The following is a 17460-nucleotide window of genomic DNA, read 5'->3' as shown; positions in this document are numbered from 1 at the left end:
GAATGCAAAGACTCTGCTGGCAAACTGAGTGGGGATGTTTTGTTTTTGCCCTCCCTACGCAGCAATTCTGTGTTTATCTCATTAGCAGCATCAATTAAATGCTGTCAATAAAAACAGGTAGGAAATGCATGCTAGCACTTTACAGGCCTTAAAAAAAAACAAAACAACCCAAGAAAATTCCCTCTAGACTGACAAGGAGGCACTGGCTAATTGTCACATTGAGGATTGAAGGGTGCATGGTTTAACTACAAAGTTCCTTATCAATGATTATTAATGACCTTTGGTTTTGATTAGATAAACTGGGGCATACCATGATGAGATGCTGTTTTGGCAGGAGCTGCTACTAGTATTTGGAGACATTCCCTCTCTCATTCTCCCTCAGTTTCCTGAGGTGGCAGTGCCATGCTGGGTGCCCTCCTGTCCCCAAAGGGCTGGGCTGGGGACAGGGAGCTGCTGCCTTCAGGGACCTCTGCACTCACACAGCTGGGCAGGGAACACAAACAGAGCTTCCTCTTTTTCCTCAGTGCATCACAAGCTGGGTAGGAGGATAAATATAACCTAAATTAAGGTTTGATTCTTCTTGTTCATTACAAGTGCCCTTAGCAGTCACACTCCCAATTTTCCAAGACTGCTCCCTTGGATGTATTGATGCTGCTGTCCATTGATGCAATGGAGAGGGGAGTAATTGGCACCCAATTCAGGTCTAACTAATTAAAAACCTTAAAAGATTCACAGGTAATCAAAAAAAATTAGAAAAATACTCTCTCTGCCCTTTCTGTGGTTGATAGCCATTTGAACAGAAGCCAATACCTTTTATTGTCAAAGTCTGTTTGGATTGAGACATCATGGAGAGAACACACACGTCTTTCCTGACATTCATTTATTTCATATACAGCTCAGCCTGGATGGTCTGATAAATTCTATAGAACTGAAATGTCTTTGTGAATGTTTCTCATGAACATGGTTGGTAGAGTACTGTGGTCTGTACACATGTGAATTCAAACACTGCAGTACTGCTGCCTCAGATGGCACAAATCAGCTTAAACCCTGTGGACTTCAGTTAAACAAGTCACTTGAACTGTTCTGTCTTCCTCCTGGTTTTATACAACTCACCTTGAAAATGCCTTCACAGTGTTCGGTAGGAGACATTACCAAGCTATCATGAAAGGAGGCTAAATGATACTATTTAGGAATCTAGTGCACAGTTAAATATGTTCTTTTTTTTGTCCCCATCACTTACTATTAATGCAAGGTATTTTCAAGGGTGTCTCTAGATCTCTGTGAACCTTTATCAGCCAATTAATCTGCAGTCAAACAGGTCTGTGATGAGTAACCAACTCATTGTTTCTTTCTAGGCAAAACTAAAATCCTTCGCTGCCAAAATCATTCAGCTCCTGAAGGAATGGACTGAAACTTTCCCCTATGATTTCCAAGATGAAAAATCCATGAAAGAGTTGAAGGAGATTGCTCACAGGATCACACAATGTGATGAGGTAGGGGTGGAAGAGAAGTGCTAAAGCAGTATTTGTCAACTGTTCCATGAACTGTGTTATGTTCTGTGCAGTCCTGCAGGCAGGCAGCATTTCCTAAATGAACCACAGCAGCACTTGCTGAGTTGTCAGGGTAACCACAGGACATGGGCTGCCTGATGGACTTAATGGTGCATTAGCAGGAACTGTCTACATCTAATCACCACATGTAAGGAGAAGAGAGAAAATGGTCCTGGCAATATGAAAAATGACTATGTGCAAAAGGAGAAAGGATAGTAACTAGAATGGCTCAAGAGGATTTAATACTGAATTACAGACCATCCTTTGTACATTGTACATGACATACTTTGTACATTACAATCCTTTGTACATTGTCACTGCTCTGTATGTCTAAGTTCTGCAAGACACACCAGCTAGCTGTATCACATGTACTCTTGGCCAAGGTGAAGGTGTTTATTATTTAGCAGCTCATTCCCAGCTTCTAACAATAAAAAGCAATAAAAAGCAGCTGGTTTATTGCAATGTTTCAGGTGACAGGCACAGTATTTCCACAAAGAAGTTATCTTTGAGCTCTGCTAGCTAGTCCCTCCCCAGTCTTAACAGCTCTGAGTTTCTAGCCTCTGAAGAAAACTAGGCCTTGAAAAAACCTTCTAAAGTAAACAGATAAAGTGAATTGGAATAAAACAAGGGGTGATAATTTTTTGGAGGGGGGCAATGGGGCCAGGGGAGGGGGGTTGTTGGGGTTTTTTGGTTAGTTTTGGCTCTTTCCCAACATTCACAAAGCCTACACTTTCTGTTCCTTGAGAAAATCACTGTTAACAGCAATAGACAGAAGGAAGAGTATAATCAAGAACGACAAGAGAATTAGTTGTAAAGTGCTTGTACAAATGTGAAGTCTTACTTCTGTAGAAGTAGAAGCTTCTTTTTGTTTTTAAACCCACAACTTCAAGATACTTTTGAGAACAATTAGGAGGAACCAGGAAGACAGTTGTATTATGTGCTTTTGTTGATTCAAGTAGAGAGAAAATGAAGAACAACAGGTCTGACAGCAGGGCACGAGTCAGGGCTAGGACAGCAGAGTGAGGTGAAGGAAGTACATCAGTTTTGTTGCATCAGCAGAGCTGTTTATGTGAGTGCTGGATGAGAATGTCAGTGCCCCAGGAGGAGGGGAAGAGGAAACAGGACTACAGCCTTCTCTTCTCCTTGCAGACAAGGGCCAAGGGGCGGATGCTGCCAGAGACAGCACTGTGAAAGGAGACTTGGCAGAGGTTTATTTAACATCTCTGTCTTAGTGTTTAATTTGTCTGCTACTTTGAACTAGAAAAAGAGTTGTGCCCTTTCTTTCTCCCTCTTCCTTCCCACTCCTATGTATGAATAATGGTCATTTGAGAAAAACCCATCTTTGTGGGATGGCTCCATGCTGTGGTGTCTGAGGCATCTGATGGCATCCATTAATTACAGCACCACCTCATTTACCCCCTTAACAAGGCTAATCAAAGTTCACCAATGGAGAGCTGTGCTTCATCTGACCCCTAGGAAATACTAATTTGACACTGACAAAAAGCAGCTCTCACTCTTAAGTTTTTGTTAGCACATTGAATTATGCTTCAGCATGGAATTATGGTAAAGGCTGGGGGTTTATTTTGTATTTTAAAGCTTTTTCAAATCCCCTTAGGACACTATTCTTCATACATAAAGGTAGAAGAAGTCACCTGAGAACTCACACAAAGCAGTCAGGTGTTGTCCTGGTGATATCAGCACACCAAAAAGCTACAGCCAGGATTGCACCCCAAAGTCAGTAAAAATTAACTCAAACAGGTACAAGTCATTGTACAGTCACTGACTTATCTTCCAAAGTTGTAGGGAAAAGCAGGATAAAACTAGTAATGAAAGGAAACTGCTGAAACTCTTAAGGACAACTGTCTAAGCATTAAGATGCTAATGAATTCATAATAGCTTAAGTAAGCCACAGCTTTTCATGTCTGAGTTTCTTTCCTCACTTTTACATAATATCTGCAATACTCTCACCTATCCTCAAGTGTCATTTTCTGCAACCCTGTCAGCAGGTCTGCTTCCTCCCAGACACATGGGCAAGTCAGGCACAGTGGCTGAAGGCAAACCACTCACAGTGGAAAGCTCAGTATGAGAGAATTCTGCTTTGTTTTAGTCCCCTCCACCAGGCTCCCTTGGCATTTCTGAACACTTGTAGCACAGTATCAGAAATGACTCCAGACAGCTGCTGTTCAGCAGTAATCCAGCCTCAAGATGAGCTACACTGCCTTCAGCTTTTCATTTGATTTCACTTGGGACTCAGATTATTGCCTTGTAAAGCACCATTCTGACACCATTATTGCTTAATTATAACAGGCAATATACAAGTATTTGGTAGTCATCTCCCACATCTGCTGCATAATTTCAGTCATCACTGCACAGCAGTGGCTCCTTTGAATGGTCACAGATTCATTGCAGTTCTGTCTAGTGAGGACTGGCAGAAGTGAACCTTGTGGTTAACTTCAAGAAAAGTAATTTACATGAAAGCAAGAGAGTGATTCTGTGAGGAAAAGGACTGTCTGGTTGAATTAATTCTCCTAGCAGCAGAAGAAACCTGGGTCACTTAAAGCAGTAGCAGACAGGATGGGGGAGTAGGAAAGCAATCAAGTTAGCTCTTTGGGGGTGATCTCAGAGAAATGTCTACAGGACACAATGGCAGAAAAATAATCACCTTAGCTGTCAAAACACTGAGCAGATGGATCGTGTTCCTGTGGCTTTAACTTTCAATGAATCCTTACAAATCTTGTGTTTAAAATCTGCACACGATAAACAGGAAAGGCATCTTAGTTGTGTGAGAACATGATGTATATTGTGCTCTTACATAAATATTTGGATACTTAGCTGTTCAAAGCTAAGTTAGGATATTGTAGGGGTATATCCCTGGACACTATGTGAATTCCCTGGATTCTGCTTGGGCTAGACAGACTGGATTCATCAGTGGGTCTGATCAGAATGAGAGTTTTTGGCCCTTGCTGCACAGAGGTTCCAGGAAGCCTTGTGCAAGCAGCTGCAGCACCTTTCACATGCCCACTCCAGCTGCTGACACAGATGCCTTTGAAATGGGGCACTCCCCAAAGGAGCAGACCAGCCAGCCAAGCCAAGCAGAGCTGGGAAGGCAGGCAGGCAGAACAGTGTCATTATGGAGTTGTGTGGGTATTTAGGACAAGGTCATTTGTCACAGAATGATCAGCTCAGAAAAGATGAAAGAAATTGGATAATAGGCATTTATTTTTCCCAGGCAGAAATTCTCTGGTGATCCATGTCTGCAATAGCTAAAGGTTTTCAGCAGTTGTTGTTTCTCCCTTCTGCTTAGGAAAATGGAACAGTGAAAAAGATCATTAGCCAGATGACACAGAATCTCCTGATGGCCCTTTCTGCACGGAGCCAGTACCAGGAAATCAGAGAGAAATTCCGGCAGCCTGTCACTGACAAGGGCACCATCCTCAAAACCAAGCCCCAGTCAACCCAGAAGGACATCCTGAGTGTGTGCTGTGACCCTCTGATCCTGGCACAGCAGCTGACCTACATCGAGCTGGTGAGGCTGACTGGGGCGGAGACTTCTGCTTGCTATTTAATAAATATTAACATTATTAACATACTCATCAATATGAGTTTGGCCGTGGCTTCACTGAGAGCCTCCAGTGTTTTAATAAAAAAATACCAAGTCAAGTTATGAACAAGACCAGTTAGACACACTGATAAAAGCACCTCGCTCTAGGAAGATAAAGTTACCTAAATGTTCTCCTGACTTTGATTTGTTTTCACAGAACTCCGTTTGTCTGTACAATGACAATCTCTCCTCTCTCCAAACACAGGAAAGGGTGAGCAACATTTATCCAGAGGATCTGATGCAGATTGTCAGCCACATGGACTCCCTGGATAATCACAAGGTACAAAAAGGTGTACAGAGGGAAAAAGAAACAGAGATGAACCAGGGTAAAGAATAATAACTCCATAATTTGAGTTTACCCTGTGCAAGAAAGACTGACATTTCCTAAGCTTCTTTAAGCTCATGCCTTAAAACACGTACAACAAGATTTTGTCAAGATGTGAAAAGCAAGTTTATCCTTTGGCAAACTTTGGCTTTATAATGCTACAGGAGAGGTTTAACAGGTGACCTGTTCTCTTACAGTGCCGAAGTGATGTGACCAAAACCTATAATTTGGAGGCCTATGACAATTGGTTCAATTGTCTCAGCATGCTGGTGGCTACAGAGATTTGTCGGGTAGGTGTGCACAGAAAACCAGATAGCAAAGGGATCCTGCCTTAAGGACAAGAGGCAAGCAGTGGTCTAAATGAGATTTACACATTAGCAGTGCAATTAAAGATAATAGCATTATTCAAGCATTAAATTATTTGCATGCTCATATGATTAAGAGTTCAAGGCTGTGTTTGACTTTGCATATATTCCTTAATTTTGTGCAGCTGCATTAGTCATGCAGTGAAATGGAACTTGTGTGGACTGAGCTGGGAGCTCTTTAGGATTTATCTTTTTTTTTAAATACAGCAAAAGATTCTTAAAAACACTGCTCTTTAAATGCAGATTTACCAATAAACAGCTGTCCTTCCACTGCATTTAGATAACATTAGCACTGTGATATATTAATTTTTAAATCTATATAAATTCATTTTATTCATACAACATTCATTATAGGAAAATCAAGAATAAACTTTCTTTAAAATCTAGAAAGAAAGTGTACTGCTAGAAAGTTTAAAAAAAGTAAGAGAGGAGGAATAACCTTACTTAGAGGTTAAGGTAACTTCTGTCATATAATAGGCAAAGAAATGGAAGAAAACTGCCCCAGAAACCTTTTTTTTTTTCCATGTGTGTTCTCTTTTTAGCTTCTTATTATGATTTTTTAGATTTCTATTAATTCCAGTTCTAGCAAATTGGAATTATTTTTTCCTATTCCTGCTTGGTCAGTGGTCCTTCCACGGAAATCCCAATGGCTGCTGCATTTTCATGAAGTCCAGTGTACTGATCCTAATCTCTTAAGATTTCCTGCTCTCAGAAATGTATTGCAGAGGCACACCAAGACACTTCCAGAGCTGGCTGGTAGGGCTTGTACATTTAAGAAACCATCAAAGAAAGGTTTTAGCACACTGAGGGCTAAGCCAGACCTTTGACTACTGAACCATTTTCTTTTAATATGACAGAAACTTAAGTACTTGGGCCAGAGATTCTGTAGTCACTGCTTAGGAGCCATTTTTATATAAGCCAGAGAGAACTTTTAGGTTTAAACAGGGAAAATATTTTCATGAATTAATGCAATTCCAGGCAATAATTAATTTTGCTTTGGAGTTTATAAAAGAATTTGCAGATGAGATGCTCAGCATCAGTTGCTTGATCCTGTGCACCTTTGTGTGGGTGGGAATTTGTGTATTTGCTCATCCTCACTGCCTGCTCTCAACAGGTCATTCAGGAGTACATGTAGCAGAACCAGAAAAGCAGGATGTGGCAGTTGCTTTCTCTCACATTTAGGTTCCATGCCCCTGACTTTAAGTCTATCTCATGCTTCACCCCCTTTTTGAGGGGTTTAAATGTTTTGCATATATTCTGATAGCAGTGTCACATTATCTTCCTTTTCCAGTAACAGGAAATTGCTGAAAGTATCCAGCTTGTTTAAACAGAATTGCCCAAGACATGGACTTCTCTGTATAAACAAAGATGTGCACTCCCTCAGAGCTACACAAGTAATTGGTAGTCATCCCAAATATTTCTGCTGTTTATTAAAAATTATTCTTAACAAAAAATCCCAAAGCCTATATTAAGATTTAGCTGGACAAAGTCTTGAAATGTCTATTCACTGAATCTGCTCCAGTGCCTTTGGCTGGACATCCTATCCAAAATTCAAACCATCCCTTGCTTCTTGGGTGTTTCTCCAGGTTGTAAAGAAAAAGCAGCGTACAAGAATGGTGGAATTTTTCATTGATGTGGCAAGAGAATGCTTCAACATTGGAAATTTCAACTCCATGATGGCTATTATCTGTGAGTATCCTTAGCACAGATGGCAAAAGGCATCTCCATTTCACAACCTGACTGGCAGGACTGCTCACACTTGCCCTGAATTGGCCGAGCACATCAGCATGCACCCTTCCCCAGGGACAGTGTCTGCCACTGACACATTCATGTGTGGGTGGGTGAGCTTCAGCTGCAGCTTCTGCTTGTCAGCCTGAGACACCTCCCAGAATGTGTGGTGGTGATACATAAGCCCAGTTATTTTAGCCCAGTATTTTTTCAACTGAGTTGTTTCTTGGTCTCCTCTCTCCCTGCATTCAGCTGGCATGAACCTGAGCCCTGTGGCACGGTTAAAGAAAACCTGGTCCAAGGTCAAAACAGCCAAATTTGATGTTTTAGAGGTATGTATAATGTTTTGGCTTCATGTAGAAATCCACCAAATAGTTTCATCCAAACCTCTGCTAGCTACTGTGTCAGTGGTCACCAGCACACAAACGTTGTGAGAGTGTTTCCTCCATTTCAAAATCTCTACTTGTCTGCAATGAAAAGTGGATGCCAGCTCTCTCTAGATTATTTCTCCCTAGAGTATTTTTGCCAATTTAACTTCGAGGCAGTTTCAACTCCAGTGAATGCTGCCCTTAAAACCAATTGGAGGACTCCACCTAGTGGAGACCTGCATGGAAACAGAACCTGATTGAAACCATCATCAGAAACAGAGGTGACAGCGAAGGAGAATTTTGGTTTTTCCCCCCAGAGAGTCATTTATGATTTTCTTTCGGTCTGCTTTGTTCATTGAATAGACGCAAAGGCAGTACAGAGCCCTCCTTCCAAGCAAGGTAGAAGTTATAAAAACCTGCACCCAGACCTGATCAGTATAAAGGTACCCTACCTTGAAAATTTAAATAGGGACCAAATGAAATTAGAAAGAATAAACTCTGATGGCTAGAGCAAAGCTTTTAATTCTTAGAAACAGGTATTACTTGTCTGCCTTTTCCCCCTGTATAAAACCAGCACCACATGGACCCATCCAGCAACTTCTGCAACTACCGCACGGCGCTGCAGGGCGCGGCGCAGCGCTCGCAGGGCGCCCACAGCAGCCGCGAGAAGATCGTCATCCCCGTCTTCAACCTCTTCATCAAGGACATCTACTTCCTGCACAAGATCCACACCAACCGCCTGCCCAACGGGCAGATCAACTTCAAGGTGGGCCCCTGCTGCTGCCCAGACTGCTCTGCCACCCGAACCTGCTGTGCTGCAGCCTGAGCTCAGTGCATCACCCGTTCCCACAGTGCCCGCGTGGGCACCACCAAACAGTGTCAGACCCAGGGCAGTTGATTGGAATCAAATTCCGGGAAAGCCAGCAGTTGCTTTTCTGTGGCAGCAAGCCATCATATCTGACCAAATTTAACAGGTCACTCCAGGCTGAGGCATCAGCCTTAGCTGATTTCACCTCCTCAGTTTGGCTGGCTGCAATGGGGTGTATCAGGTCTGCAAGGGAGGTTCTGCAGCTTCTGGGTTCTCTCCCCAGTTAATAAACATGCATGTCCAAGTGACCACAGTCTGTCAAAAGAACTTCTGGAAAAAATTGTATTGTCATAATTAAGGCTGTGTAAGTGGAGGGGGGCACACAGAAGATACAGGGCAAACCCTGAGTAATTACAGATTTAGAAGGTGCAGGGCAAACCCTGAGTAATTACAGATTTCTTAAAATCCTAGGAAGGAAAGGATATCTAAATGTGTCTATACTTTACTGTGATTTCCCAAACTTAGAGAGTGCTTTCTGAAAATATCAGGTGTGTCACATTTCATTTAAATTGAAGTTTGGAAATGTAAAAAGTAAAGCTAATAAACTATTTACTGTCCAGTTCCAGTCACAGGAATTTAGACACTCCACACAGAAAATAGGCACTATTATATAGGAAGGAAAGGTTGATGATGAAAAAACCTGAAGGCAAAAGATCAGATGGTGGGCTGAAATAACACTGTCCTAAACTTGAGGCTGGCAGCAGATGAGGAACTAGCAGCAAGAGGGGGAAATGAGGGGAACCATAAGAAGATAGGATAGCAAGGAATCCCAGAATACACAGAGTTGGAAGGGACCCACAGGGATCACCAAGCCCAACTCCCAGTGCTGCACAGCACCACCCCAAGAGTCACACCATGTGCCTGACAGCATTGTCCAAATACTCCTGAATTCTGTCAGGCTGGTGCTGTGACCAATTCCATGTAAGTCTGAGTAAGGGACAATAAGAAAAGCAGCATAAAGAATAAGACTGAGAGGCTCTGAAATAGAAATGAACTAATATTTCAAAGAAAACAAATTCTATTTTAATAATACTCTTTTAATTACTTCATGCAGAAGTTCTGGGAAATTTCAAGACAGATTCATGATTTCCTGACATGGAAGCAGGTTGAGTGTCCTTTTGAAAAAGACAAGAAAATCCAGACCTATCTACTCACAGCACCTATTTATAGTGAAGAAGGTAAAATCCTTTGTTGAACATTATAGTGAGTCTTTCTACGCGTTAAAATCCAAAATATGCAGGTGAAAAATATATACATGCAAAACTGTATTTTCTTAGTAATTTCTTAAGTGTTATCACTTTTTCTGTTGGCTTCTGATGAGAACAAATTTCATAATGAAGACTGAAAAGTTACATCTGCTATATTGTAACCCTTGGATTTTTTCCCTCAGGTAAAGAACTCATGTATCTAATTGTTGCTACTTTTTTTCTCCCCAGCTCTGTTCATTGCATCCTTTGAAAGTGAAGGTCCAGAAAACCACATGGAAAAAGACAGCTGGAAAACACTCAGGTATGAAGCTTCCTCAGAACATGAGTCTTTCTGCAGACACAGAGGCATGTAACCATCAGCTTCTTCTGTCCTATTTGCATACCCAGCTTAAAACCATTATACTGTTATTTTTCCTTCAAAATTTAAATCTGAAAAAATTTCTGTGGGGCTTGGATTTTGATACAGCTTTTCCAGCCAGATCTGTTGAGGCTGCAAGATCACTGCTGGGGCTGTGAAAGAGAATATCCCTTATTTAGGCTATCAAATAGAGTAAAATAATTGCATTTGTAGTAGTGTTCAGACATGATTTTCTCAGGGGAACAAACCTATAGAGACACTAACAAAGTGCTCTCATCACAACTATGCTCTTACAAATCATATAAAAGGATGAAAATTTCTAGGAATATGGTAATTGTCAGCCTACCCTAAGGGATAAAGTCTCAAAGACTCCTCATCCTCCTGAGAATGGAAAGCACCACTCCCATGTACATGATGAGATCAATTAATTAGAATTTTTCCAACACTGAACCAAGGCAGAGAGGTCTGTGAATTGCGCAGAACATGAAGATCTGACACATCTGTAGCACACAGGGGATGAACACAGCCTGCATGCCCTGAGCTCTGTCAGGCACATGGGGACTGCATTGTCCCAGACAAGACCCACTTTCCCACTGATCCCAACATTTCCTAGGATGTCCCTGTGAGCTTTTCACTTGCAGCCCCCGTGCAATGCACCTTGCACTGAACCCAGCACTGCTCAGCCTGCAGTAGTTTAGGATGAGAGACACAGAACATGTGTTACATGCCTGAGCTGATCCAGGGGCCTGGGGTAATGTTATGCAAGTTAAATTTTCATCTCATTTAATGTCAGCCTCTCTACTGAAATGCACAGATTTATTCCAGTTTCTAGCAGTTGAAAATCTATCCCTTGAAGAGAGCCTGTCAGCTACTGATGCCAGATAGATCTATTGCCAAAAATGAAAACCTTTTTGTTGGGATAGAAAATAGATAATTTTTTTTATTGCTTTGTTTTTTAGGACAACTCTGCTTAATAGAGCCTGAGAAATTTGGATCAGATTTGCAGACTTCAAAGCACATGTAATGGACATGTTTTTACAACCTGAATGAAAGACTTGGACTGAGCTAAGAAAGACCTCACTGGATGAGGTCTGTTTTGTACATACAGTAACTTTTATGAAATAAAATGTGGTAAATATTTCACATGTCAACCTTAAGGCACTTACTGAAGGGTTTTGGTTTTTTATTTTAAATATAAGGGCAGGGCCCTGTTCTCAGAGATGAAATGTATCATGGGAGATGGTATCTTATTCTATCAGCATCCAAATTTTTATTTTTTATTACTTCCACCAAAACAAATACAAATTAAAACACACATCCTAACTGAAGCCAGTGTTCAGGTTAAATACCCCATTGGACCAGTATCCTACAGAACACTCAGTATGTCTCCCTAGCTTTGAGATGAGGGGTCTCCTTCAAATCAGCAGAATTGTTCACAAGTGTTTGTTCCTCTCCTCCATCAGCAAATAGTGCCTTACAAGGTACTGAGCTTGTGTAGTTGTACCTTCTGACTGGGCTGGAAGTAAGGGAAATAAAAATATGGATGTCTCCAAACCAGCTACAATGTACTTTTTAAATAAAGTGGAGAATTATGGCACATGAAGTAGAGTATACCTGCCTGTAACACTGATGGTGCAGCAAACCTATTTTTGTTACGTGATGTAAAGAGATGAGAGGGGGTAACTGCTGGGTCTGTGTGTTTGTGTGTGAGTATGTGTGTGTGCACATGAGGGGATGCACACATGTCTAAGTGTTAATACTTCTGGGAACTATCCTTTACATTCTGGCTGTCAGAATAGTTTGTGTTTTCCTTTTGAAAAATCAGGGAATGTTTTTTTCTGTTCTTATGTTTAAAGAGAAGAATGTCTAACCTAAATTATAATCTCTGCAAAACAGGCCTAATATGCTTTTCTAAAAAGAGTCTTTGGAAAACAAAAAATCAGCATGGGCCAGGGAAGAAGGGGAAGTAAACTCAGATGTCCAATTTGAAGTTAAGGCTAAAGTTCCCAAAAAGCTTAAGAAGAGGTCATTGCTGTGAATTGGTAATTTAATTCCATTGGTTCCTTTGAAAAGTCCAGTTTGCACTTACAGACAGTTAAAACAAAGACACAATTCAATGTAAGCTTTTCTAGCCTTTTGCAAGCCATGATTAATTGTCTGGGACAGCACCCACTGAAATCTAAGGGTAAACACTTTAAGAAATTAGTCAAACCTTTGAACAGGTCAGTACCAAAATTAGAGGTGATCTGCAAACCCACTGATGCTTGCCATTTCTAATTTCTCCTTTTAGTACTGAGTTTACACCTAATTTGACTATCTAAGTACCTGAAGAGCTTCTGTTAAGAAGGGAGGAAAAAAAAATTTAGTTAGGACTTTTGTCAACTGATCTCTGAGTTAAGAAAGAAAAACAAACAGGCTCAGATTAAAACCTGTTTCGTCTAATGAACAAATTATTATCCACAAATGCCTACTTTTCTTTTTCAGTAATTTTCCCTCCGAAGGCTTGAGGGCTGAATATGAGCTAATAACTTGAGCCAGGTTAATAGGCTGGTTTTTCTTTTTTGTTCATTAAAAAAATCCAACAAAAACAGTCCCTCTGAAGCTGGCAGTGGTCACAGCCTCCCTGACAGAGCCTTGCAGAGAACCTCTGCAAGGACTTATTAAAAATGGCCAGCCCTAGGTAGATGGTGTTTATCTTATTCTGCCTTCTGTTGAAGAAGGGGCAAGACTTGCTGGACTGAGGGTCTGGTTTATTCCAGCCCAGCAGACTCTCCTGGCCTGAGTGCCTACAGCCAATTGCAGTGCCACTGTTTGATGCAGCATCTGCAAGCACTTAGCAGAAATTTGCTTTATTGGCCCTGGAGCACGGTGAAAAATTAAAATGCTTTCCCTCTTTCACTTCCCCCTTGACAAATACTTAAAATTCGAGGAGTAAGTTGATGTAAGGAAAGGAGACAAATCAACATTTTGCTATTCCCATAGCATTGGCATCAAAGAGAAACAAAAGCATGTTACACCATGAGGAAAGAAGAAGTAGAATACTAACAGTTAACAAGAACAGCCCAAGAAAGGGGAAGGGATAATTCTTATGACCTGCTGCTATTTTTCCTGTGCTGAAGTACTGGCCTTCAGCCCTGGATTCCAGTAAGAATATTTATACTGTATTATTACAGTGTTTTGCACTTTCAGAGATGTTCTAGCTAGTAACATTGTCAGACACTATATGAGGGATTGTATATCAGCTTTGTTTATGTAATTGAAGTTTAAAAGGGATGCTTAAAATTTAAGGAAAAAAATATATATTTGAAATTCAATTTTAGAACACTTTCTGTAAATGTATGAAAGAGCTTTCACATGAATGTGCACTCTGCCGGTCAATCAGTCCAAGCATATACTTGAAATCCATGCAGTATCTACATTGGTTCCCTTTTATTTTCCTCCCCAAGTTTGATACATTCCTTAAATACTGTGTTTTGCTATTCTGAGCTGAAATGCTAAATATAAAGCTGTACCATAAAGCAGGATATTCTGTGTTTGACTGGATGTGCTTGCATTAATAAAAAAAGAAATTGCTTCAACCATGACCACCTTTTCCCATAGTTATTTTTCCCTTGCAAATGTATCAAAGCACAAGCCAGAAGCTGAATGAGGTGTGGAAGGCAACATGGTCACAGTGAACCAACTGGTCACCTACTGACTTGAAAAGCTATAGTATGAAATACTTAAATTTCTTTCAGCAAAGGCAAGAGCAACACTAAGCCAACAATATACTGCCATTCTTATGTTCTTGCTGTAGTAGTATTTTATGGATTTTATAGGGTCTGTGCTACAGAATATTTTTGTTCTCTCAATGGAAATGTTCAACAGTTCCACTGTGTAAAAATCTACTGTCATAAGAGCTGAATTTCATTTTCCCCCCTGTATTTACCCTTTGAGCAGCAGAGCACAGAACGTGTCTGGCTGCAGCAGACTGCAGGGTTTCCTGTGACAAGCTTCTGTTGGCATTTCAACACCCCAGCACCTCTGCTTGCAACCACTGCCCTTTTTCACGCCCTGCTTGAAAAAGCCCCTTCTGCAAGGTGACACAGAGAACAGACAAGCACAGAGCTGTGAACAAAATCCAGCTTTGCTGCCCCAGTGCCACTCCCTTCTCAGGGATATAAGCCTTGGAAAAAGAAAACAAAATTACATCTTGGAAAGGCAGGAGGTCTGGAAGTCCCCATAAGCATTTCTGATCTGTTGGAAGCTCTCTAGGGAAATGGTTTTGGTAACCAGACACCCACACCACACTTGCAGAGCTGAACACAGCTCATTAGAAAAGATAATGATGTTTACCAGCATTAAGGGGATTGAGCAGATAAGAGTCTTCCTGATGGCCAGTTCACACTCATAATTAATATGAATATTGCATCCTTGAAAACTCACTTCCAATTATGTCCCATCCAGTCATTAGGATAAATTAGCTACTTACACAGGCATAAGAGTAAACAATAAAATTGCTTTCCAGGCCCTTCACTGCTATTAGAGCACAACACAGTGTGACAAGCAGCAGCTCAGTGCCAGGAAGGTATCCTTAGTTACGTTAGCAGCAATTTGATTTATCAAGTTAATAATTCCCAAGAAACAACTTTCTTTTAGCAAATAACTCACAGGGCAAAATTCAGCTGAGCAGTTAGCTGCCAACTAATATAGTACATCTTTTGGGGAGAAATCAATTCTCCTGAGGATGTGCTGACAGATCTTCTCTCTTCAGCCTTCAATGTATGTAATTTTATCAGGGCAGCCCCAGCCTCCCGGCTATCCAGAACAGCCTACAAGCAGTGTGTGGAAGCACAGTTTTGACCTTGCTCTCTGCAGCAATTGAATAGGGCTGTGTGGACAGCAAGATATTTATATTAAAAAATCAAATTGCAGAAAGAATTCATCTGCAACTTTTACTGCATGTTATCAAGGACGTTTCCAGACCAGTAAGCATGCAAATACTAGCAATGGCTTCTTTCATGGTTGTCCCTGGCAAGGCAGGGATAACTGGGAATGTTTTGAGGTTCCAGTACATTCCTATGGGCTCTGACAGAGGTTCTGACAATTTGCTGTCCTTCACTGCTTCCCAAGGTGGACCTTGGGCTTTGGAAGAGAGAGAACCACATTTGGGGATATAGTTCTGCAGTAACGTGGAGGTACAACAATTATGACCATCTCTCTAGCATGGTAACAATAAATAATTGAAGCATTTCTAGTGTTTCCAATGTTATAAGCAACTTTTCACATCAATGTTTTTATGGCTTCCTGATAGCACATTCAGCTCTTGCACAGAAAATGGATGCAGATAATTGCTGTAAGGTTACTTAAGGATATTGGTTTATTTCTGTAAAGAAATATCAGAAGCAATCGAGTTCTGTGTCAGGCAGGCAGTGCTGGACATTCTGAGGCATACTCTGCCCTGCCTTCAGATGTGTGGTGAGGAAGATATTCAAACCACCAGGAAATGCAACAGCCAATAAATGCACTGTTTCTGATCTATTAGGATGCATCCTTCTCAGTACTGGTTACTCAGGCTCCCAACAGCCAATAACAAAAAGCACCGAAACAGAGAAGTCTTGTCAGAAACGCTCTTTGGCAAAAACAGCGCACAGTTACTTGAAACTATTAGTAGCACCTACCAGGAAACCAAACCTCCCCAATAAACCAAAACTAAACACACAAAGAGAAACAAAAAGCCAAACCCCAGGTCTGTGGGCACACAGAGGAGCCCTGTTCACAAACCTACTTCAGCACTAGGCCTGGAGACCGTTTTACAGGATTGGAAGGAAGCTGAAAGGGAACACAAACCAAAGCATCAGCTTCAAACAGCCTCACCTAATCCAGGGCAGAAAAGAAGAAATTTGAAATTTAGTGGATATTTCCTTCAAATATGTCTAATCTAATCTAGCTGCTTCGGGTTAATCAGCAATCTTAAAAGTAATGTAATTCTGTTTGGGGGCAGAAGTCAAATGAGTTCCAGCAGAATCTCATTACAGAGAAAACTACTTAACATCTTTTTAATCCCTGTCACATGAGCACACTAAGGCCTCTTCTGATTCTGTGGCATATTACATTAAATATAGCATCCTGCTATCCATCAGTGTCAACACTGTAAGTTTCCTTTAAAATATTTACACAACATTGTTTACATTCAATTCAAAGAAGACACTGCTAACAATATTCCACTCCACAAACATCTATCAAATCAAAGAACAAAGTACAACACATCCTCAGTAACAGCAACAGAGCACTGAGGAACTCAGCAAACACAAGTTGTAAGGGATGGAGTTGAATGAAGTTTTGGATGATTATGGCAATACCAGAATTTCATGAAACAGTGAATTATTCTTGTGTGGGGACATAATAGCTCACCGTTGATGACCTGACCTCAGTTTGGAAAAAAACAAACCACTCCCAACACCAAAAAATCCAAGCAAACAATGAATAATTTGACAGATGCAAACAAATCCATTTTGTTTTTCTATATACCTCTTACTTCACTTCACAACTTAAAAATTTCAAGTATCCAAGTATTCCAAAAATAATTACACAATAATCCAGCAGCCAAGAAAATGACTTTGAGAGGATTTTTAAGAGCACACAAACACCACCCCCCCAACATCTGTTCCATGGATGCATTTACAGGCCAGAGCAACATCCCAGCTGCTCCCCAGGAAAAGCTGCGAGTCACAACCTGAGAGTAGCCAAAGCTGTCTCAGAGCTGCTCTCCCAAGCCTTCCTGAGCACCAAGCACTCTCAAAGGGTTTTAGTTTTGCTTCAGACTATCCCTTCAACAGGATCATTTTCCCCATGGATTGTAATGAAGTCGGCAAGAAGCCACTCAAGCTTGCACAAGGCTGCAGGAAATGTGCAAAGAGCTGAGGCTCTCACAGGGCCAAGCCATGCTGTGCCTGCTAGCTCGTGTTTCCACAGCTCTGCTCAGCTTCACCTCCTGTCTCCTCCACATCCATCACACTGGGACAATCTCATTTTCCCCCTTTTCCTCACAGGAGAAGCCTCCCTGCTGTTTCACAGCTGTGACTTTGCTGCCTGGGCACATTTGCCACT

General features: G+C 41.2%; 1 protein-coding gene across 1 annotated transcript in view; it reads left to right on the top strand.

Annotated features, from left to right (window-relative positions):
• The window catches only part of RASGEF1A (RasGEF domain family member 1A), a 46989-nt gene extending 35463 nt beyond the window's left edge, over window positions 1-11526 (top strand). The window contains exons 4-13 of the mRNA XM_031063392.1: window positions 1356-1493; window positions 4855-5076; window positions 5357-5431; window positions 5674-5766; window positions 7428-7530; window positions 7822-7901; window positions 8512-8703; window positions 9860-9983; window positions 10242-10314; window positions 11331-11526. Of these exons, the coding sequence (XP_030919252.1) occupies window positions 1356-1493; window positions 4855-5076; window positions 5357-5431; window positions 5674-5766; window positions 7428-7530; window positions 7822-7901; window positions 8512-8703; window positions 9860-9983; window positions 10242-10314; window positions 11331-11355 (1125 nt within the window). The 3' untranslated portion in view covers window positions 11356-11526. The remainder of the gene's footprint in view (window positions 1-1355; window positions 1494-4854; window positions 5077-5356; window positions 5432-5673; window positions 5767-7427; window positions 7531-7821; window positions 7902-8511; window positions 8704-9859; window positions 9984-10241; window positions 10315-11330) is intronic.
• The last annotated feature ends 5934 nt before the right edge of the window (window positions 11527-17460 follow it).

This window comes from Geospiza fortis, unplaced genomic scaffold (assembly GCF_000277835.1).
Source record: "Geospiza fortis unplaced genomic scaffold, GeoFor_1.0 scaffold130, whole genome shotgun sequence".
In the NCBI taxonomy this organism is placed as follows: Eukaryota; Metazoa; Chordata; class Aves; order Passeriformes; family Thraupidae; genus Geospiza; species Geospiza fortis.
This window is presented reverse-complemented; position numbering and strand designations above follow the sequence as displayed.